The sequence below is a fragment of the Aspergillus uvarum genome (genome assembly GCF_003184745.1).
Source record: "Aspergillus uvarum CBS 121591 unplaced genomic scaffold BO82scaffold_23, whole genome shotgun sequence".
NCBI classification, from domain to species: domain Eukaryota; kingdom Fungi; phylum Ascomycota; class Eurotiomycetes; order Eurotiales; family Aspergillaceae; genus Aspergillus; species Aspergillus uvarum.
In genome coordinates, this window is record NW_020291320.1 from 391,081 (window position 1) to 408,731 (window position 17,651).

Here is a 17,651-nt window from a genome sequence, read left to right on the forward strand (position 1 = left end):
AGGAACGAACCCCTTGGCATTCCTGCTCAGGCAGTGTACGAGTACGAAGGTACCGTCTTGGACACAAATGCGGTCGGCCAGAGAATCCACCGCCCGGCGACCGGAGAAAATGTCCTTGGAAAGTTGGAAGGGGAAAAGGTGAAACAAGCCCCGATAATAGCTGGGCTAGCTCAACATCCACCACGGCACCATCTGCTTGTCCACGCGTCTGACAGTCTAATCGGCGAGTAGGACGAAAGGATCTGACTTAAAGCATGGAACCTTGACAAGCCGTGGGTCGACGGGGCAGCCATTGAAGGAAGAGTGGACCGGGGCGATTTCGCTTGCTTTTCTCGGTCGGTGTTTAGAAATGGGTTTGTCGAGGGTCGTCTACTTTGTAGCAAGGAGTGAGCCAAGGTTGGTTCAAATCTGGGGATGACTTTTTTGTCCCTATTGACGAGTAGATTTTGTCCCCCCTAGTGGCAAAATGATCAGGTGTCACTATTTTCCAGAGGTCGTCTCTATGAGTGGAGGGTCAGCTGCTAACCCGGATACATACATCCTCCTGTACTATGGTACTCGGCAGATTCGATGCCCATCCGATTCGACTCAGCTCGACTCGACTAATCTCTCGATTTGATATCCCAAATCTCCATCTGTCAAATCTCACGCACAGGTTGGTGGAGCCCGGAGGAAGCAGTTCACTAGTCGGAGTCCCACCCATTCCAGAATCCAGCGAGTCGGTCGGCGAGTCGGCGGGAAAGTCGCCCGGTCGCCGGGAATCGTACTCGTAAATGCATAGCTTGGTTCGGTGGTTTGCTGGCCTTGGAATACTTAACGAGCTCAGCTTGTGGACGAAAGGTCGTGCACGGAGACGATGATGTATGTAGTGCCACACATTCATTGTGGCTGGGAATCCTGGAACCAGTACTCTCCGTACTCCGTACTCCGTATTGTGGCAAGCCACCGTCGACCTTGGAATCGGCTGGCCTGGTTTTCCTTCTGCCTAGAGGGTCCTGCTGCTGCTGCTGCTGCTGCTGCTGCTGCTGTTGTTGTTTATGCCCCGCTTCTTATCTTCGATTCCTCTCATTTGTTGCGATGTCACCATGTGATAGGATCCGTGCTGGTAGTACTATCTTTCATGTCGAGGATCTTGTCATCACAAGGTGCTTGTCGCCTGCACACTGATCGAGGTCGGAGGAAGTGAAGTTGTCTGGACTTGCATGAGTACAGTATGAGACACCGGCCAATCGCATTGGAAGAGTAAATTGGTTCTATCTGTCGGCTTCTTTATGCAGCAGGCCTGCATGCGCAACCCGGGCATTGGGGGTGTTTTACCTCCGTTCCCAAACTTAAATCCTTGGAACATGCTCCGGGGCAATGAGCATTGGGAAATCCGAGATCAACTGCAGTCCCGCATGCTGACCTGACACACGCAGCTTTGAACTGAAATCTGCCAAGTAAGGAACTTATCAGGGATTGAGAAGTTAAGACAAGACCGAAAAGGTCGTGATCTTAGTCAGCGGGAAACTGGCTTGACTGCCAAATACCTAACTACGAAGCTCTCCAGACTATTGACAAGCATTCGAAGGTGGGCGCAATAATAATGATCAGAATTGAGATCGATTCATCAATAGACTAGACTAGCTCTTGGCTTAGGGCTTCCTCAATCTGTACTAACTATTGCTCACCCAAACTCTCTGACTTGCAGATACTGTCCAAGGCTACCTAACGTACGGAGTATAGACATGATCAGATCATTCGGTTTCCTCCCCAACAATAATTCAACAATTGACGCTCGAGCAGGGGATACCTATGGTTTCCCGCTAATATCACCTCCTAGGGTCAATCATGATTTTACAAGGATTGGCTACAGCACAGCTCATTTCAATGCCCGGGAAACACTTATCTTTCATTTCCATGGGCATTTTGTGTGAGTTTCTTTTGGGTAGGATGTTTGCACCTTTCGAGGTCCGCGTAATTATCGGTCCTCGGATGGATTTGGCGGAGCCACAGTTAATCTTAACTTACTGAGAACCCAGTGATATTTTCGCTCTCAGCTAGCAGTTCGACTAACCTCTGGATGCAATCTCAATTGTTATTATTATTGACCTTACTGGTACTGTAGTCCACTGTACCAAAATGGAAGAGTTTTCTCCCTCCCTCTGTGGTTGCCAACGCCGCGGTGGGATATCATTTGGCCGAGCCGTGATGGCTGTGCTTTTTGGGGCCTATTTCCGCGGCACCAATCAACGAGTGGACTTCTGGCACCACGCTTTTCCACCACCGCGAGGCTGGAAATGATTAGCGCATTGGACTAAACTCTCGAACGTTATTCAACGTGTTGACTTTTTGAGGATCAGAATGAGCGAGTTTGTCTCGAGGATCTGTACAGCCACCTGCCAAGTGGTGGCAACGCGTCCTGTTCGTCTCAAGGAATGAGCCTGACTTGGAGTGATTGGTCATTGGGGGAAGTGACACTTGACGGACAACCGTCATGTCTGTAGGCAGTGCAATAATGTAAGTCACGGAGTAGGCGATGATGTATGCAGCAGCTCAAGCAGCCGCCCAGCGGCAAAGCAGCAGGCGGGATTCAACATTGCCCCGAGGACCCAAGGGAGAAGAGAACGAACTTCCCACTAAACGAGTACGGTTCCTAGCCTAAGAACCGTCTAGTACTAGTACCACCGACTAAAGTTGCCTCTTAAGTCTAATCCCAATTTAGTAGGGGAGGAACCCGACTTCGCTGAAAATGATTTAGTGGCGGAGGCTTAGCACTGGCAGCAACGCAAACCTTTCCCCATACAACAGGCGGTGGAAAAAGAAAAAAAAGGATTCTATGATGGGTCCAGGATCCACTGTCCACTCTCAGTGCTCTCTCTCTCTCTCTCTCTCTCTTCCTTTCCCCACTGTTAGGCCCCCTCCCCTCCTCCCCTTTCACACACCCATTCATCCCCTGGTTTGAGTGACGGATGTCTGTTTGGACCTCCCCCTTCTCCAGTGAGACCCAGTTAAACCATGGGTCGTTGTTGACGCTTCGCGCTCTCTCTCTCTTCCGCTCGCTTTCTCCGTCTTCTCCTCAACAACCTCCGTTTCTTCCCCCCCTCAAAAGGATCCCTTCTCTCTTAACTAGTTAATCCATTGTCTTTTTCCCGCCACACTCTCTACCTTAAATATCATTTCTTACTGCTTTGTTGCTAAGGCACCGTCCGTTCCTTTGGCTCGCCTAGCTTTCTTTTCGCCCTCTGCCTATCACATACATAGTCCTTCTTTTTTGTCCCAGTTGATGGACCAGTAAATTACGCACTCCTTTCTTGTTATTTGTCCACCTGGTTAAATCAATCCCCTCCCTCCATACCTATTCAATCAATTCCTTCTCTTCCCTCCTCTTTTCGTCACTTTTTTCCCCAAACAAATTTATCCCCCCCCCCCCCCCCCTCCCCAATCCCAGCGTCTTTACTGGGGGCTTGGTTCACTACGGGAACCTAATAATAATCACTACTTTATCTATCATTACCTTCCATCTCCGTGGTCACTGCTCTATTCTCTTTCCTTTCTTCACTCCTACGCCAGTCCTTGCCTTGTTTAGTTACCTGTGCGAGCATTTATCCTTTCAACCATCAGACCGGTCTCCATTTAGGGTAACTCAAAAAAGAAAAGGGGGAAACGTTACCAGGAAGTCTCACGGCCGCCATTCCTTAATTCGACCTCCCTTCAATCTCAACGTTTTTTGCTCTCTCTCTCTCTCTCTCTCTCTCTCTCTCTCTCTCTCTCCACTGCCATTGCATTGCATCGCATTTCCTCGATCTGACCTCGACGTCCATGGTGTCTGGTTTTCGAGGACAATAAGGTTTTTCGTCTATCTCCGCACTGCGCTGCTTTCTCCGCCGCTGTGTTTACTCTGCGGGGAAATCTGGTAGTGGTGTAGTCTGGCTATATCGGTCTCGCGGCACTTTCGTTCCTTCCCGCCGCGGTCAACACGACGTTACGACACACTAGACTCGCATCAATTGATTCTGCATCCTTGCAGCGCTTCTCAGTTTCGACAATTGTTCCAGCTCACATCAACAGGAGGCGTCCTTCAGACCCCCTACTCCGTCTCTCATCATGCGACGCGGTGTCTTGATCTTCCTCCTTGTCAACCTCCTCATAGTCACCTTTTTGGTGCGCAGTGTCTTCACGCTTCTGTCACTGCTCGTGGAAGATGCTTCCGCCGACGCCATTCATCGTGCCGAGCTCCCCTCGCCGAATTCCAGTTTGATTGAACAACGGCCGCAAATCATCCCGAAAATCATTCACCAGACCTACAAGAACGAGACGATCCCCGAGGTGTGGAGAGAAGCTCAGCAGAGCTGCATTGACTTGCACCCTGACTACGAGTACATTGTATGTCACCTGCCATTGTCGAGGATTTTAGGCCTGAGACTAACACAAGTTTGCTCGAAACAGCTGTGGACGAACGAGAAGTCGCGCGAGTTTATCGCCAACGAATACCCCTGGTTCCTCGAGACTTTTGATGGCTACAAGTACCCGATTCAGCGGGCAGACTCGATTAGATACTTTGTTCTGGCCCACTACGGTGGCACCTACATTGACCTTGACGATGTGCGTATAATTCCCTGTCGCTGGAAACCCTGTCATTGACCGATTCGCAGGGATGCAACCGTCGCCTAGATCCTCTTCTCGCATACCCTGCTTGGGTGCGCCGCACGGTTCCCACCGGTATTTCCAATGACGCTATGGGTTCTGTCCCACAGCATCCCTTCTTCTTACGTGTGATCGAGCTATTGCAGTCTTATGATCGCCATTGGCTTCTACCGTATATCACCGTGATGTACTCCACCGGCCCACTCTTCCTCTCGGTGATCTGGAAGGAATACATGCAAACCTTTCCAAGCGAGTCGGCACGTGTGCGCATCTTGATGAAGGACGAATACAACAAGCACTCATGGAGTTTCTTCACTCACCATGTGGGTAACAGCTGGCATGGCAAAGATGCCCGTCTGATCTTCTGGATGGGTCAGCACTGGATGTTCCTCACCGTTCTCGGTTTCATTCTGGCTGCCGTGGTCGGGTTCGCCCTCTGGTGGCTCTACGTTCGGGTTATGGTACTTGGTTCGAAGTACCGCTACCGTTATGCAAAGATCCCTTCTTTCGTGACGGGATCTCGGTTACCCTCCCCGACGAGAATGTCGCGTCGTATGATGCCCACTCTTCTTCGCCGGGTCAGCTTCAAGGAAGACGAAGAAGCGAACGGTGTTACGGAAACTTCCTATGAACTTTACAGTCGTCGTGATTAATTGCTCTGACTTACAACGCATACCTTTTCAGTCTTTCCGCGTTGGGACTTGATGACATCCTACTTTTCCTCTACCATTTTAATGTCTCCCGATTTCGTCGGGAATTTCGTCCAGTTTCTGAAGTGCATGTACGGAGTTCGGGAGGGGGACATGAGTTTTGACCGACATGCTGTCCAAGCATTGGGTTCCTTGTACATGTTTTTGGCAAGATACTTTGATCTATGCGCGGGCGTTCTGCAAGGCAGCGCACGTGTATTGTATCTGGCTTTCTTTCTTGGATGTCTTACACCTTTTTTTTTTTTTTCTCTTTCTTTTGCCTTCGATTCTTCACTGTCTGTTTACCCTTTTACACCTTCTACTCTTTTCCTGCCCCACCCATAGACTTGCGATTGATTTTGGGTAGAGAGTTGTTCGAAATTTCAGTCACAGATGCCTGGTGCTGCTGGGACCGCTGAATGAAATCCTGTGGTGGCTTGCCATCCTACTTTGAAGATCCGCATTTTTAGCCCTGTCGGAGTAAATTTAGAGGTTATATGTGCGGTAGTTAAGAGTGTGAATCAGTCCAGTTAGTTGGGTATATACGAGGGTTGAGATCAGTCACGGACCGGTGAAACACTTGGCCCATTCAGCATGGACCAATGAGCGTGGCGCAGGGTGGAATAAGCGCACTGCCGACTGAAAACAATTTATAGACGGAGGAAGGTTCCCACTTGATTTCACTTCGCCTCAGGGTCGAGTCCAATCATGAGGCGCAAGCTGGGAGTGGGTGTTGAAGGATGACACACAGCCGCACAGGGTGTTGGGCTGAATTGATCTTCAGGGCGTGGTTGGCGGGGAAGATAGACAGAGTACGAGGGTCTGCTCCACATATTTCTGAGGGGTCTTCATCCTGAAGGAATGTCAATCATGGCCAGGCATAGTCTGGGCGCTCGAGGGAGGTGATATAGGTAGATTTCTGAGAGATTCTTAAGCCCCTTGATTTTCCTCTTTGTCTGTTGGGAATTGATTCTCTATTGACATTCATTCAGCATACTTGGGAACGATTTGGAGTTCCGTTCTATACTACTTACCCATTACTCTAATCCTACTTTCTTGGTTGCTTTTCAGCTACATACATACATACCTCCAAACCATCCACGATGAAGACCTTTACCCTCACCAGCATCCTTCTCCTCTCCCCTCTCTTGATTCACGCCGCCCCCACGGGCCAGGGCCAGCTGTGCACTCGTGATTCGACGGCAATCACCAGCGAGCAGATCCAAACCATTGCCCCCACGTCCAACACCTGCGCCAACGCCCCGGCCGCCGGCGAGTGTGCGACCTCCGACACGGCAGCCTCCAGCATCTCTAAATCCTTCCAAACCTATGGGGTGACCAATAAAGCCGAGCAGGCCGCGGTGATCGGCCTGATGGCGTTCGAGAGTGGGGATTTCAAGTACAACAAAAATCATTACCCGGGTGTTGCGGGCCAGGGCAGTGAGTGCTTCCAGCTTTTTTTGGGGGGGGAAGGTGGAATGTATATTGATGAACGTATAGCTCGAAACATGCAGTCTCCCGCCTTCAACGCCAAGTACGCGGCGTCGATCCCCGCCCTCGCCGACTCGCTCAAGGCCGTCAACGGCGATCCGGCGGGCACGTTGGATCTGCTGCGCGCGGTCCCGGAGTATGACTTTGGGTCCGGGGCGTGGTTCCTGACCACCCAGTGTACTTCCAGTGTGCGTGGCCAGCTACAGCAGGGCACTCAGGCGGGCTGGGAGGCGTTCATTACCGGCTGCGTGGGGACGGCTGCTAATGATGATCGGAAGGCTTATTGGAGTCGGGCTGTTGAGGCTCTGGGGATCTGAGGTGAGGGTCTTGGAGTCTGGGGAGAAGGGGGGTGTACTTTGTGGGGAGGGAGGTTTGGATGGTGGTGACTGTATGTGAGAGGGAGTGGGGCGAGGTGTTGTTCCGATGTCTTTGAGAGTTAATGAGGTTGTGGGTTGGTTGGGAGGGGGAGTCAAGGATAGTATTAGAAGGTCTATCTCCCTGGTGTAACAACAATATGACACGGCATGCATATCTTTAGTCTATCATTTTTGAACAACTCGCATTCCAACGGGGCGTCTACAAAACTCCCTTGGTACTCACTACATCGCCCGCGCCGACCTCGCCTGCAACCCGTCTCGTGCACGCCGCCCGGATCGCCACGGCCAGCGCCTTGAACGCACTCTCCGCCCGGTGGTGGTCGTTGTCGCCATAGGTGCACCCCACGTGCAGCGTCACGCCGGCCGCCTGGGCGAAACTCTGCAGACCGTGGGTGATCATCTCCGTGCTCAGATCCCCGATCTTCTCTCGACGGAATCCCAGGTTGATGACGGCCCACGGCCGGCTGGACAGGTCGATCACGGCCCACGACAGCGCCTCGTCCAGCGGAGCGTCCCCGCGGCCGAACCGCGCGAGAGACTGTCGCGCGCCCAGAGCCTCGGTGAATGCCGATCCCACGGCGAGGAAAGTGTCTTCGGTGGTGTGGTGGTCGTCGACTATTATCACGCAGAAAAAAAGACCGTCAGTTCATCAGTTCTTTTCAAGGACCACATCGGTAAGAAACGTACTGTATAGATCTCCCTTGGCGCGGACAGCCAAACTCCAGCCCGAGTGCTTCGCCAGCGCATGCAGCATGTGATCCAAGAACCCAATGCCCGTGCTCACGGTGATCTGCTGCGTCGGGGTGAACTGGGTGGCGTGGGCGGCATCCTTGGGCGGGACAATGCCTTTCTTCGCGGCTTCGGCCTCCTCGGGGTCGGTCGGGGCGGGGAAGTGTTGGCTGGGTTCGTAGGGGGGCAGGATGCCGCCGTCCAGGGAGAGCGAGACCTGGATCTTGGTCTCGTTGGTGTTGCGGGAGATGGATGCGGTGCGGGCGGGGAGAGACATTGTCAAGTGATCGGGGGGTTCGTATGAACCTTTTCCTGTTTCTTTTCTCTTTTTGTATTTCAAAGGGGGGTTGAAGTTGAGATATTTCTTGGAGGATGGATGCGATTGTCAATTGGTAGGTTGGCTGGGCTGAATCCTGGATTCAACCTGAGGGCAGTGAATTCGGTGAGGTGGAGTGGATTGAAATCGAGGGGCGGTGATTCGAGTACCTACTCACAATCTCCAATTTGACTCAGAATTTCGCGGGGCGGAACAAATCCCGCCCGCATTCCAGTCGGAAGTTCAGTATTTCCGCGGCGGGATATGCTTTCCCCTCTCCCCGGGATTCACTGCGTCATATGATGGCCCTTCAATTTCTTTTTGTCCTGCATGAACGAGTTCAAGTTGTCGCATTCACACCTTGTGCTGTCTTTCTTCCACCCATAGTAATTGATCGAACCTACTGGATCTACTTTCTGCATTGATAGCTTTTATCTTCGCTGGATCAGCATACTCCCGATACACTCCCGCCAATATGCCACCCCCCTCCTGGCAGAGGCATGAAGTTGAACCGCCCGAGCACATCACCTCCGAGGCCGTTCGGGGGTTTCTTACAGGTGCATTCCGAGTATGATTGATATCTTCCCCGGGCTGCTCTTCCAAGCTGTTGACCCAGAGCATAGTTCGGCTCCGTCTCAATCATCGCACACATGATCATGATTCTCCCACATCCCTTCAAATTCTCCCCCGCATCGTCCGCACCAGTCCCCTCGCAACCCCCCAACTCCCCGCGCCCGAAACAGTCGCCATTCTCCAAAGAGTACATCCGTTCTCGACTGTTCCATCGTCCGCTGGAGGGCTTCTCAGACTGGCTGTCTCCGGCCTCTCGCGTCTATCGCGGACTGACGCCGCAATTCAAAGTCTTCCTGCAAATCGGGGCCATGACGCTCGGTGGTTATATCTGGGCCGAGAAACGGGTGGATGAGTACATCAAGTTCGTGCGCAAGGTGAAACGGGCGGAGAAGCTTCAGGCCGAGAGAGCCGCCAAGGGTCTCGACTAGGTTGGTATGTTGTCCTCGTCGACTATACCCGGGGCGAGGCGGGCAGCGCCGGATCCATTTGCAGCGACCGCGACCGCGACCGCGACAGTAGCCAGAAAGAAGATAGAATCGACCAACTAGACTGACTTTCCACCCACAGCATAGCCACTCTTCTAGATTCGTTCTCTGTCGGCAATTTCCATCCATGCTCCACTATACCGCAACTCCCGTGTTTGAAGGGTTCTCGCGAAACGCACTTCACCCCAACCTGGAACACGCTACCCAAGCCAGCGCCGGGATCGCTCAGCCACCAAGGGTCCAGCCGATGGCGAACTAGAGCAACCACGGTGATGGGTAAGCAAGCAAACCACCGAGACCGAAGGGCTGACCGGTATGACCTGCCATTGTGGAGAGCCGGGAGGATCATCGGGTACGCGAGCCGGCCTGTGGTATACATTGTACGGAGTAGATCGCGAGTTAAAATGAGAGGAGCCCGATTCAGGGGTAAATACGATCCATTGGAACGGGCGTTCGCTGGAAAAGGGTTCTGGGCCTCCCTGCACCATCATCTTTGCTTGTTTTTTGGGTTGCGCTTTTTTTCTTTTTCTCGGCCCCCCTTAGCCAAGCCTCAGTGATGGACAAGAACAGAGGGGGAAAAAGGACCAAACGAGGCAGTGAAAATACAAGACACATGTCAAACAGTCCTCAACATCCAAAATAAAATCCCAACCGACCTGGCTAGAACATCGTTTTGATCTCTTGTCCTCGCGCGGCCCTCGACTTCTTTTCTGTTGGCATGCCATGCCTGCCAGAATAGCTACGATCCAGACCGTGGGCACCAGCTCCGACCCTAGACCGGCATAGTCCAGTCGACTAGTTCGACTTAGTCTAAGAGCCGCGGTGCGGCCGGGCGAGATGATGCAGGCCACTGGGGCGAAGTGGAGCTTCTTCTCCTGTTCTAGCTCGACAGCCGGTCCGACGTCGCGCCAAGGACGCGGCTGGAGATCGGCTTCTCGAACGCGTTTCCACTTTGCACTGAGTCCACCGTTGATTGCCTGGACGCTTCTGAAGTATCTGGGGGTGCTGAGTGGGACTATGATAAAGGGGGGAGGGGGAAAGGGAAGAACAAAAGAGCAAGAGCAAGAGAGGGAGAGAGCTACGATTGAGCATGTAAGAGGATCTCTACGGTCGGGGAGAGTACCGGATTTGTATTCCCTTCATTCAGCGAGCGGCGAAGGTGACTACTCGGTGGATATCTCGGCTGGAAGAAGGCAACCCGAGATGAACACGGAGCCAGTTGGGCGGGTGAGGCGGTCCGATTTGCTATCTATTGTTGGTCTAGCTGGTCAGGTATTGTGGAAGTGATGCCCGGACAATTGTTAGGTGACATTGAACAACAGAAGACGCCTGAATAAGTTACAGTACGCAAAGTCATAGGAACCTTTTCCGTCCCCCGAGTCAGTCTGTTTTGGTTCTCCCTCACATATCCTCGTTTTCCCCATCCTCGTTGTTACGATATGACTACCCCCCCTGATTTCCCCTCACTTCGACTGATACAATGACTTCAATTCCACTCAACCATTGGATTTGAGTTTCCTTCCCTCGTCACATTTACATGGTGGATGCTGTTCGCAGGGGGTTGGCAGGGTTTGTTGGACGATCGTTTGCGGGAAAGACACTCGTCACTGACATCATTTGCCTGGATCCGGATCCAATAATTGATATTCTCCGGAGTGTCCCTGTCAGGAACACCGGAACTGGAACGTTATTGCTAATTTTCCAGTGGTCAACAATTGCACAATCGCTTTGAAGCTGTACCGGAGTACCTGAGTACCTGACCTGCTGTTTGCATCGCTTGCTTGCCTACTCCGGACGCCTTCAATTGTCATTGCCATTGATTGCCATTGTCACCGTTGCTCGTGGCCCTCCCAGCTCCATCCTCCAAGTGAATCGCCACTCACCCAGACCAGACACTAGTTAGCAAAACTCTTATTACACAGATTGGTGAGCTCTTTTTCTTCTTCTTCGTCTTCGTCTTCTTTTGCTTGTGTCTCGCTCTCTCTTTCTCTTCTCCCTCGTGGGATTGACAAACACCTTCCGCGTCCGACCATCTGGGGATTTGACAGGTTGTCGGAGTACTGTATGAGAAATCATGACGGTGACGACGACCTCATCTCCCGGCTGGATCTACACGTCTATCAAGTTATACTCTAAGTAGATCGCCGTCCACTCCGATCTTCCCATCCCCCAACCCAATCCCCATTTAAACCAACTGACAGCCTCCGGACTTCTATCCACGGGTCTGGGGTTTGCTTTGCTGGTCCTTGTTTTGACCTCCTCCACACATTCTCTTCTTCTGCTATCTGTTTCTATATCAATCCGTTTGGACACAATCTGATTTCCTTGCTTCAAGTCGAGTTGTCTTCTGCAATTGCTGTCATTACGTTTGTTGCGACGGTCAACATTCGATTCCCTCTCTTTGACTCCATCTGGTATCGAGTCTTACCTTGGACTACCTCAGTCAACTTAAACCGATTTCGCAATTCCAACTGCCTTGATGGCTGCTGTATGTTCCACCTCTTTTTATTTTTATTTCTATTTTCTCCTTCCCTTCCCTTCCCTTCTCTCCTCCTGCCTTGTTCCCCCTCCTTCCCCCCTGCCCGTGGCTCCTCATTTGGTGCATCCGCGCCCAGCTCCACCTCTCTAAGTCACTAGTCAACCGCTGGGGTTTCAATCACTCCTGCCTGTGTCTTGCTCCAATCTCCTCTGCCCCAAGCCCATACTATTCTACTCCTCCCTCTCTCCACTCTCCTTCCTTTCCACCCCCCCCTCCCCCCCTTCAAAATTTCCCTCTTATCGCCATCGGCCATGATTCATGCTAACAGTCGCCTTCCTTTCGCTTTTGGCACCTCTCTAGTGAGACCCCATTTTCGGCTTCTCAATGTGATATCCTTTCTTTAAAAAAAAAAAAAAAATCAATCTTACCACCACCACCATCGTACCACTGCTGCCGCTTACTGCCCGTGATTGCTGCAGCTAGCTAGCTAGCTAGCTTCCTCCATCCCTCCCTCCTTTCGCATTTCGAGCGCTTCTTCCCACCCTCTCTTCACCCCTTTTCTCCGCCCTCATCCTTCCCCTAAAACCCCGTCATGGCCGACCTTCTGGGGAAGAAAGAGCGGAGAAAAAGCCTGAGCGTCTTTAGCCCATCCTTCACAACCTCTTCCCTATCCGACCCCGCAGTGCACCAGCGATCGCCCTCAGATGATGCTCAAGCCTCGAAAAAGAAATCACGCCGCAACTCTGGCTTCTTTGGGGTCCGGAACCCCAGTCCGCCAAGAGCCGGCACCAGCTACACCCTGCGTCGTCCCGGCACCGCCGATTCGGAATCGACAACATGCATGATGCCCCCGCCAGCCCTCGAGGGCCCGCGCTCTCGACGCAAGTCGATGCAGAAGAGACGGGCCTCGGTTTTTGGTTCGCTGCGGTCCCTTCATTCGTTGGAAGATGACGACCGATCCCTTGGCCGCTCCAAAGCCAGCTCCCTGGACGAAGACAACCCCGACATCCGACAAGGTATCGGTTCCATTATCTTGCACCATGGCGAGATTCAGATTACAGGCGGCATGTGGCGAAAGAAGAGTCACTACTTGGTTCTGACCGATACTCACCTGGTCCGGTTCAAGAATCAGAGCAAAGCGGCCGACATGTTTCCATCGATCCCGTCGTCTTATTCCCGGTCCCTGGCAAGCAATCGTCAGTCCGTCGTCTCCATCAGCTCGATGCAGGACCCACAGCTGGCGGGTCCTGGCGATAACTCTTCCGGAATTGCCTTGAACAGTATTATTGCAGTTTACATGTTGGACGATGGTCGGCCGTCGTCCACAGTGGAGGTCGCTTATGTCGACGAGCGAGCACAGAAAGCTACCTTTATCCAGATGCAGACACCTGATTTCCAGGAACTCAACCTATGGATGGTGGGCATTCGCTCCGCGGCGGAGCTAATCCGAGGAGCAGACCCCTTACCATTTGACCGAAAGACGGTGGACTGTGTGGTGCGAATGCTGGACTACGAACGGGACTACGACCCCGAGACGTTTCGCATGTTCCGAGTCATCCAGATGGCATCCAGCAAATCTCCGACGCGGGCTTCGTCGGAGGATCTCACCAAACTCTCACCGACCGGCTGTTACCTTGCTCTGGGTTCTCACAAGCTCCACTTGATTCCCCTACACAAAATCTCCAGTCGCAGCTCTGCGGTATCGTTGAGCGACTTAGACGCTGCAACGTCCTTTGGGCTCATGAATTTGACCTGCCTGTCGATGGAGTGGGGGGACGATAGCTTACATCTGACATTTCGATTACCCCTTCGCAAACCATTCTCCGTGTTCCTTGCATCCGTTCATTCTTTGGAGGTTGCCTTCTGGATCAGACAGCAGACGGAATTCTTGCGACCATTATGGCTCAAGCAGCCGTATGACTTCATCGTTCCCCGAGACCTCGACAATGAGAACAATTTCCCCCCGGTCGACCTTGACGAAGATTTCGGTTGCTTCGACCGAACCTTGGTCGCTTATTCTGCCAGTTACGACATTGATACGTCTAACATCCGATACACGATTGACATGCAATGTGACGATGCTCCCTGTTTCAAGCTGTTGCCTCCTTCAGCACGGCGGAAGTATACGGCTTTGGAATTGATCGCCGTTCTGCGGGCCTTGCGCTACAACGAGTCCTTCCGTGCGATTTCATTCAGCGGAGTGAGCTTGGACGCCCTCCAGGGGCTGCGCGACACGCACGGGACAGACAAGGATGTTCTTCTGAGTCGTGCTGGTGCAACAATTAACATCCCCGGGCAAGAGAACCTATCTGTTCTATCTCAAGAAGTTCGGGCCTTGACACTGAAGAGCAAATGGCTCCGACGTCTTGACTTTTCCTATACACTGAGCCGCGTCCCCAAGTCTGATAGTGAAAGCCATGACCCCGGCTGTGGTATTCCAGAGGCGATCTTCCCGATCTGTCGCCGAGAGCTGACGAGCGTGGACTGGGTTGTTCTCAATGGCATCAAACTGGGAGATTCCGACTTGGACTATCTTGTCGATGCGGCCTCGCAGCGAGGAAGCCATATGCGGGCACTCGAATTGGGCAATTGTGGCCTATCTGTGCACGATCTGGACTTGTTACTGTCAACCGTCGTGGCTCAATCGCACACGTTGGAGGCGATCAACATTTCCGGCGTACAAGGCCGCCTGACCCCGGATATCCTTCCGCAGTATCTTGGCTACTTCAGCCACATCAAGACCCTGGACTTGTCGCGAATCTCGCGCACATCTGGCCCGGAGCCGCTACTCACGCCTGAGACATTGATCAATTGGCGCCTTGAGGAACTTTCGCTGAGCCGGACAGCCGTCAACCGACAGACCGTTGATGCCATTGCCACGTATTTGGCCAGCGATCGCTCCCAAGGCTTGCGCGTTCTCAAATTCGACCAGTGCGGTCTCAGCGGCCAGGACGTGGCGATTTTCCTGCATTCTATGGCGGTGCTTGAGTCTCGCAATCTGCATCTGCATGTAAACGAGAACCGACTTGATCAGGGTTGCTCGTACCTATTCGACGCCATAGCACAGAACAAGACTCCGACACACATGTCTATGCGGATGATTGACTTCAAGAAGGAGGAGCAGTTTCAAGAATTAGTCGAGGCTCTACGGGTGAATCGATCTCTGAAATACCTGGATATCTCGAAAGCGTCCCTGCCCTACGATGCCGGGCCGGAGACTTGCAAGGCACTGCAGCTGATGTTCGAGGAAAACGAGACGCTCGAAGATCTGGACATCAGTGGAGAGAGCGCGCACTTGGATGTCGCCCGGTTCGGGATCGGTCTCAATCTAGCCCTCACTGGCTTGAAGAAGAACAAGTCTCTGCAAGTCTTGAGGATAGAACATCAGAAGCTTGGTTTGCAGGGAGCAAACACCCTGGCATCTGTGCTGGAAGCCAATGATTGTTTGCGTGAGGTCTACTGTGAGAATAACGACATCAATCTTCAGTCGTTCACGGTCCTGGTGAATGGTCTGCAGCGGAATCGATCCTTACTGAGTCTTTCCTGCATGGACCGAGACCGGGTCCAGTCTCTTGAACGGGTGCGGCGCGAAGTTGAGAGTGTCAAGCGGGACGTCAGCCTGGCTCAGAGCTCTACGACCAGTTCTATTCGTCGCTCGATCCAAGCTGCCATAACCAACAAGAACTCGAATAGCAGCAAACTGTCCAAACAGCAGCCTTCATCTCTTCACCGGTCGGGTGCCTCATCTTCTAACCTGCTCTCCCCTGCGGATGCTTCTTTGATGCAACAAGATGTCGAAGTCATTTTGCAATCATTGAACCAAAAGTGGGATGTAGAGGTTGCGCGCCTGCGCCGATACCTGTTTCGGAACTATAACCTGGCGCATGGCTTGGACGATGGTAGCGCCGAGCTCGACGATGACAATTCCAGCGAAGGGCGACCGGCCACTGCAACAACGCTGGGACTGATGCTCGATAACCTGAAACTGGACGTAACGGTATCAACCGATGAAATCCAACCCCCGCCGCAGCTCGATGATGGCAGTACCAGCCCGAAGACTCATCTGGAAATGTTCAACAGCCTTGACGCCGAGAGTAGCTTGGTCGCTGAGCTTCGTGAACGCCCGCAAACAGCGCCCTTCTCGTTAGCGGATTATGGAAGCCAGTCATTCCTGCCTTTAGAATATACAGGCTCCAATGGCCATAACCCTCGTTTGGCAGTGCCTGTTCCAGCCATACCTCCTGTGGTGAATAAGACCAGCAGCGTTCGCAGTGCCCGCAGCTCCAGCACTGTTTCTACGGGTACCGGCACAAGTACGCGAAGCACCTATGGATCGGCATCCTCCACCTTGAGGGGCTTCTTGGGCAGTGGTGCATCCAAAGAACGCAAACGAATGGAGAAAATGAGGTCGGGTGCAGTGTGTGTATCAAATGATAGGCCACCAAGACTGGACTGGGCACCTCCTCATCTTGAATTGGATAATTTCTGATAAGCCGGCCATTCTCGTCCCAAGGACATGATTAATGAATATAACAACGAGACAACCATATCGAGCTGTTTTCGCTAGTCGAAGAAGCACACGATTATCCTGCTATTGTTGCGTGATACCTCCCCCACTACTCTCAATGTGCTTTTGCTTTCAACCAGTCTACGAGGCACGCCTGTGCTTTTTGTTCCTTTCTACGTGGCTTCTCCCACAATCGAGCATTCCACTTCTTTTCGACACTCATCCCTGACCTGGTTTTGGATCTTCTGGCCTTTATGCCAATTGGTCATCAGTGTCTGGTCCTGTCCAATATCATCCATACCTTTTCCGTTCCTTTTCTCTTCTTACGACACTGATCCTGACTTTTCTACTCCGGCCAGCCTCAGGAAAGGCAGATGCGGAGAGAAGAGTAGGACGACCTTCGACCTTTTTCTTTCCATTTTTTTTTTTTTTTTTTTGCATCATCCTGCGTGGTTGGCGCATCGGCTAGGCGGCGTTCAAATCAACAATTCCATCGAGAGATGTTCGAGTATCTTTGGGTTTCCAGTGAGGCGCATTTCAAGTCTGTCGGATACATTTTGTCTCTTTCTCTTTGCGGACCCCATGATGCCCATAATTGTTAATGTCAATAGAATATATCTTTTGTCCACCCTTGCAAGCGGAACGAACGCGAGATAGGGTGGGCTGAACAAAAAGAATGATGATACTCACGGTGAATGAGTGCGACTGTAACTAGTCAGCTTCGTTGACTCTCGCGAGTCTTGAAAAACCAGAAGCCAAATGAAATGATTCTCAGCGGCTGTATATCGTTGCATTCAGTATGATGACCAGTGGTCGACTGTACGCTGGTAAACATGTATGCTTAGACCGATGCCTGTAATCGAAGTTCCTTCATTCTTAATGGGAGATCTACTTGTTATGCTTGTCGGAGAGATCACGGTGACTGATGCCATAAATGCCCTAGGGTAGATCTATTTGTTGTAGCGAGTCAACCAATTCGACTGGCGTAACTGATCTTTCATACGAATCATCCACTTTATTGATCAGTCACCATTGTTCTTTCTATAGACCCCACCCTTCCATCCTTTCATCATTGAACCCGTCTAGAAGAGATCTCGACCCAGTCTTCGTGCCTCCCATCAGCTCATTGATCGGATTACTGCAGTGTACATACATATTCAGCTGAAGCTGCCAAAGCCGGAGGACATTTGCCGGACCCTGCCGTCCATACTATGGTACGGTACCTACGATGTTACACGATGAATTCGGGGAGGCACAGGACCGTCCACCTAGCTACCTAGTACTGTACAACCCCAATGATCTATCTGTAATATAGGTCATGCATTCCAGAGACCCGTGATTCAGTTGGTGGTTAGGTTTCCCGGCCCTCGCTCTGTTGA

The 17,651-nt window shown here is 52.1% G+C and overlaps 6 protein-coding genes across 6 annotated transcripts; 5 read left to right on the forward strand and 1 right to left on the reverse strand.

The window, feature by feature from the left end:
- Positions 1-4,086: 4,086 nt before the first annotated feature.
- On the forward strand, positions 4,087-5,279 carry BO82DRAFT_364388 (glycosyltransferase family 32 protein; the record flags this gene model as incomplete). Its single annotated transcript, XM_025636947.1, has 3 exons — positions 4,087-4,365; positions 4,429-4,584; positions 4,635-5,279. 3 exons carry the CDS (start codon positions 4,087-4,089, stop codon positions 5,277-5,279), a joined length of 1,080 nt encoding a protein of 359 aa, XP_025492564.1.
- A 643-nt stretch (positions 5,280-5,922) lies between these two features.
- Positions 5,923-7,389, forward strand: BO82DRAFT_353920 (uncharacterized protein). The gene is made up of 2 exons (XM_025635084.1): positions 5,923-6,755; positions 6,816-7,389. The coding sequence occupies exons 1-2, from the start codon at positions 6,419-6,421 to the stop codon at positions 7,121-7,123; spliced, it is 645 nt and encodes a 214-aa protein (XP_025492565.1). The 5' UTR covers positions 5,923-6,418; the 3' UTR covers positions 7,124-7,389.
- On the reverse strand, positions 7,270-8,393 carry his3 (imidazoleglycerol-phosphate dehydratase HIS3). The gene is made up of 2 exons (XM_025635085.1): positions 7,871-8,393; positions 7,270-7,798 (listed from the first exon to the last, which is right to left on the reverse strand). The coding sequence occupies exons 1-2, from the start codon at positions 8,187-8,189 to the stop codon at positions 7,383-7,385; spliced, it is 735 nt and encodes a 244-aa protein (XP_025492566.1). The 5' UTR covers positions 8,190-8,393; the 3' UTR covers positions 7,270-7,382.
- A 310-nt stretch (positions 8,394-8,703) lies between these two features.
- BO82DRAFT_282064 (uncharacterized protein) lies at positions 8,704-9,229 on the forward strand (the record flags this gene model as incomplete). The annotated part of the gene is made up of 2 exons (XM_025631357.1): positions 8,704-8,796; positions 8,852-9,229. 2 exons carry the CDS (start codon positions 8,704-8,706, stop codon positions 9,227-9,229), a joined length of 471 nt encoding a protein of 156 aa, XP_025492567.1.
- A 665-nt stretch (positions 9,230-9,894) lies between these two features.
- BO82DRAFT_66601 (uncharacterized protein) lies at positions 9,895-10,638 on the forward strand. The gene has a single exon (XM_025641452.1). The coding sequence runs from the start codon at positions 10,124-10,126 to the stop codon at positions 10,571-10,573; it is 450 nt and encodes a 149-aa protein (XP_025492568.1). The 5' UTR covers positions 9,895-10,123; the 3' UTR covers positions 10,574-10,638.
- Positions 10,639-12,357: 1,719 nt separating this feature from the next.
- On the forward strand, positions 12,358-16,254 carry BO82DRAFT_374172 (uncharacterized protein; the record flags this gene model as incomplete). The annotated part of the gene is made up of 1 exon (XM_025637405.1): positions 12,358-16,254. One exon carries the CDS (start codon positions 12,358-12,360, stop codon positions 16,252-16,254), a length of 3,897 nt encoding a protein of 1,298 aa, XP_025492569.1.
- Between the last annotated feature and the right edge of the window lie 1,397 nt (positions 16,255-17,651).

Bases quoted from the DNA above. Each gene is read 5' to 3' on its own strand.
- BO82DRAFT_353920 (XM_025635084.1), top strand. From the start codon at position 6,419: ATGAAGACCTTTACCCTCACCAGCATCCTTCTCCTCTCCCCTCTCTTG. The intron at 6,756-6,815 runs GTGAGTGCTTCC...ATGAACGTATAG, and splicing joins GGGTGTTGCGGGCCAGGGCA to CTCGAAACATGCAGTCTCCC.
- his3 (XM_025635085.1), bottom strand. From the start codon at position 8,189: ATGTCTCTCCCCGCCCGCACCGCATCCATCTCCCGCAACACCAACGAG. The intron at 7,799-7,870 runs GTACGTTTCTTA...GCGTGATAATAG, and splicing joins CGCCAAGGGAGATCTATACA to TCGACGACCACCACACCACC.
- BO82DRAFT_66601 (XM_025641452.1), top strand. From the start codon at position 10,124: ATGATGCAGGCCACTGGGGCGAAGTGGAGCTTCTTCTCCTGTTCTAGC.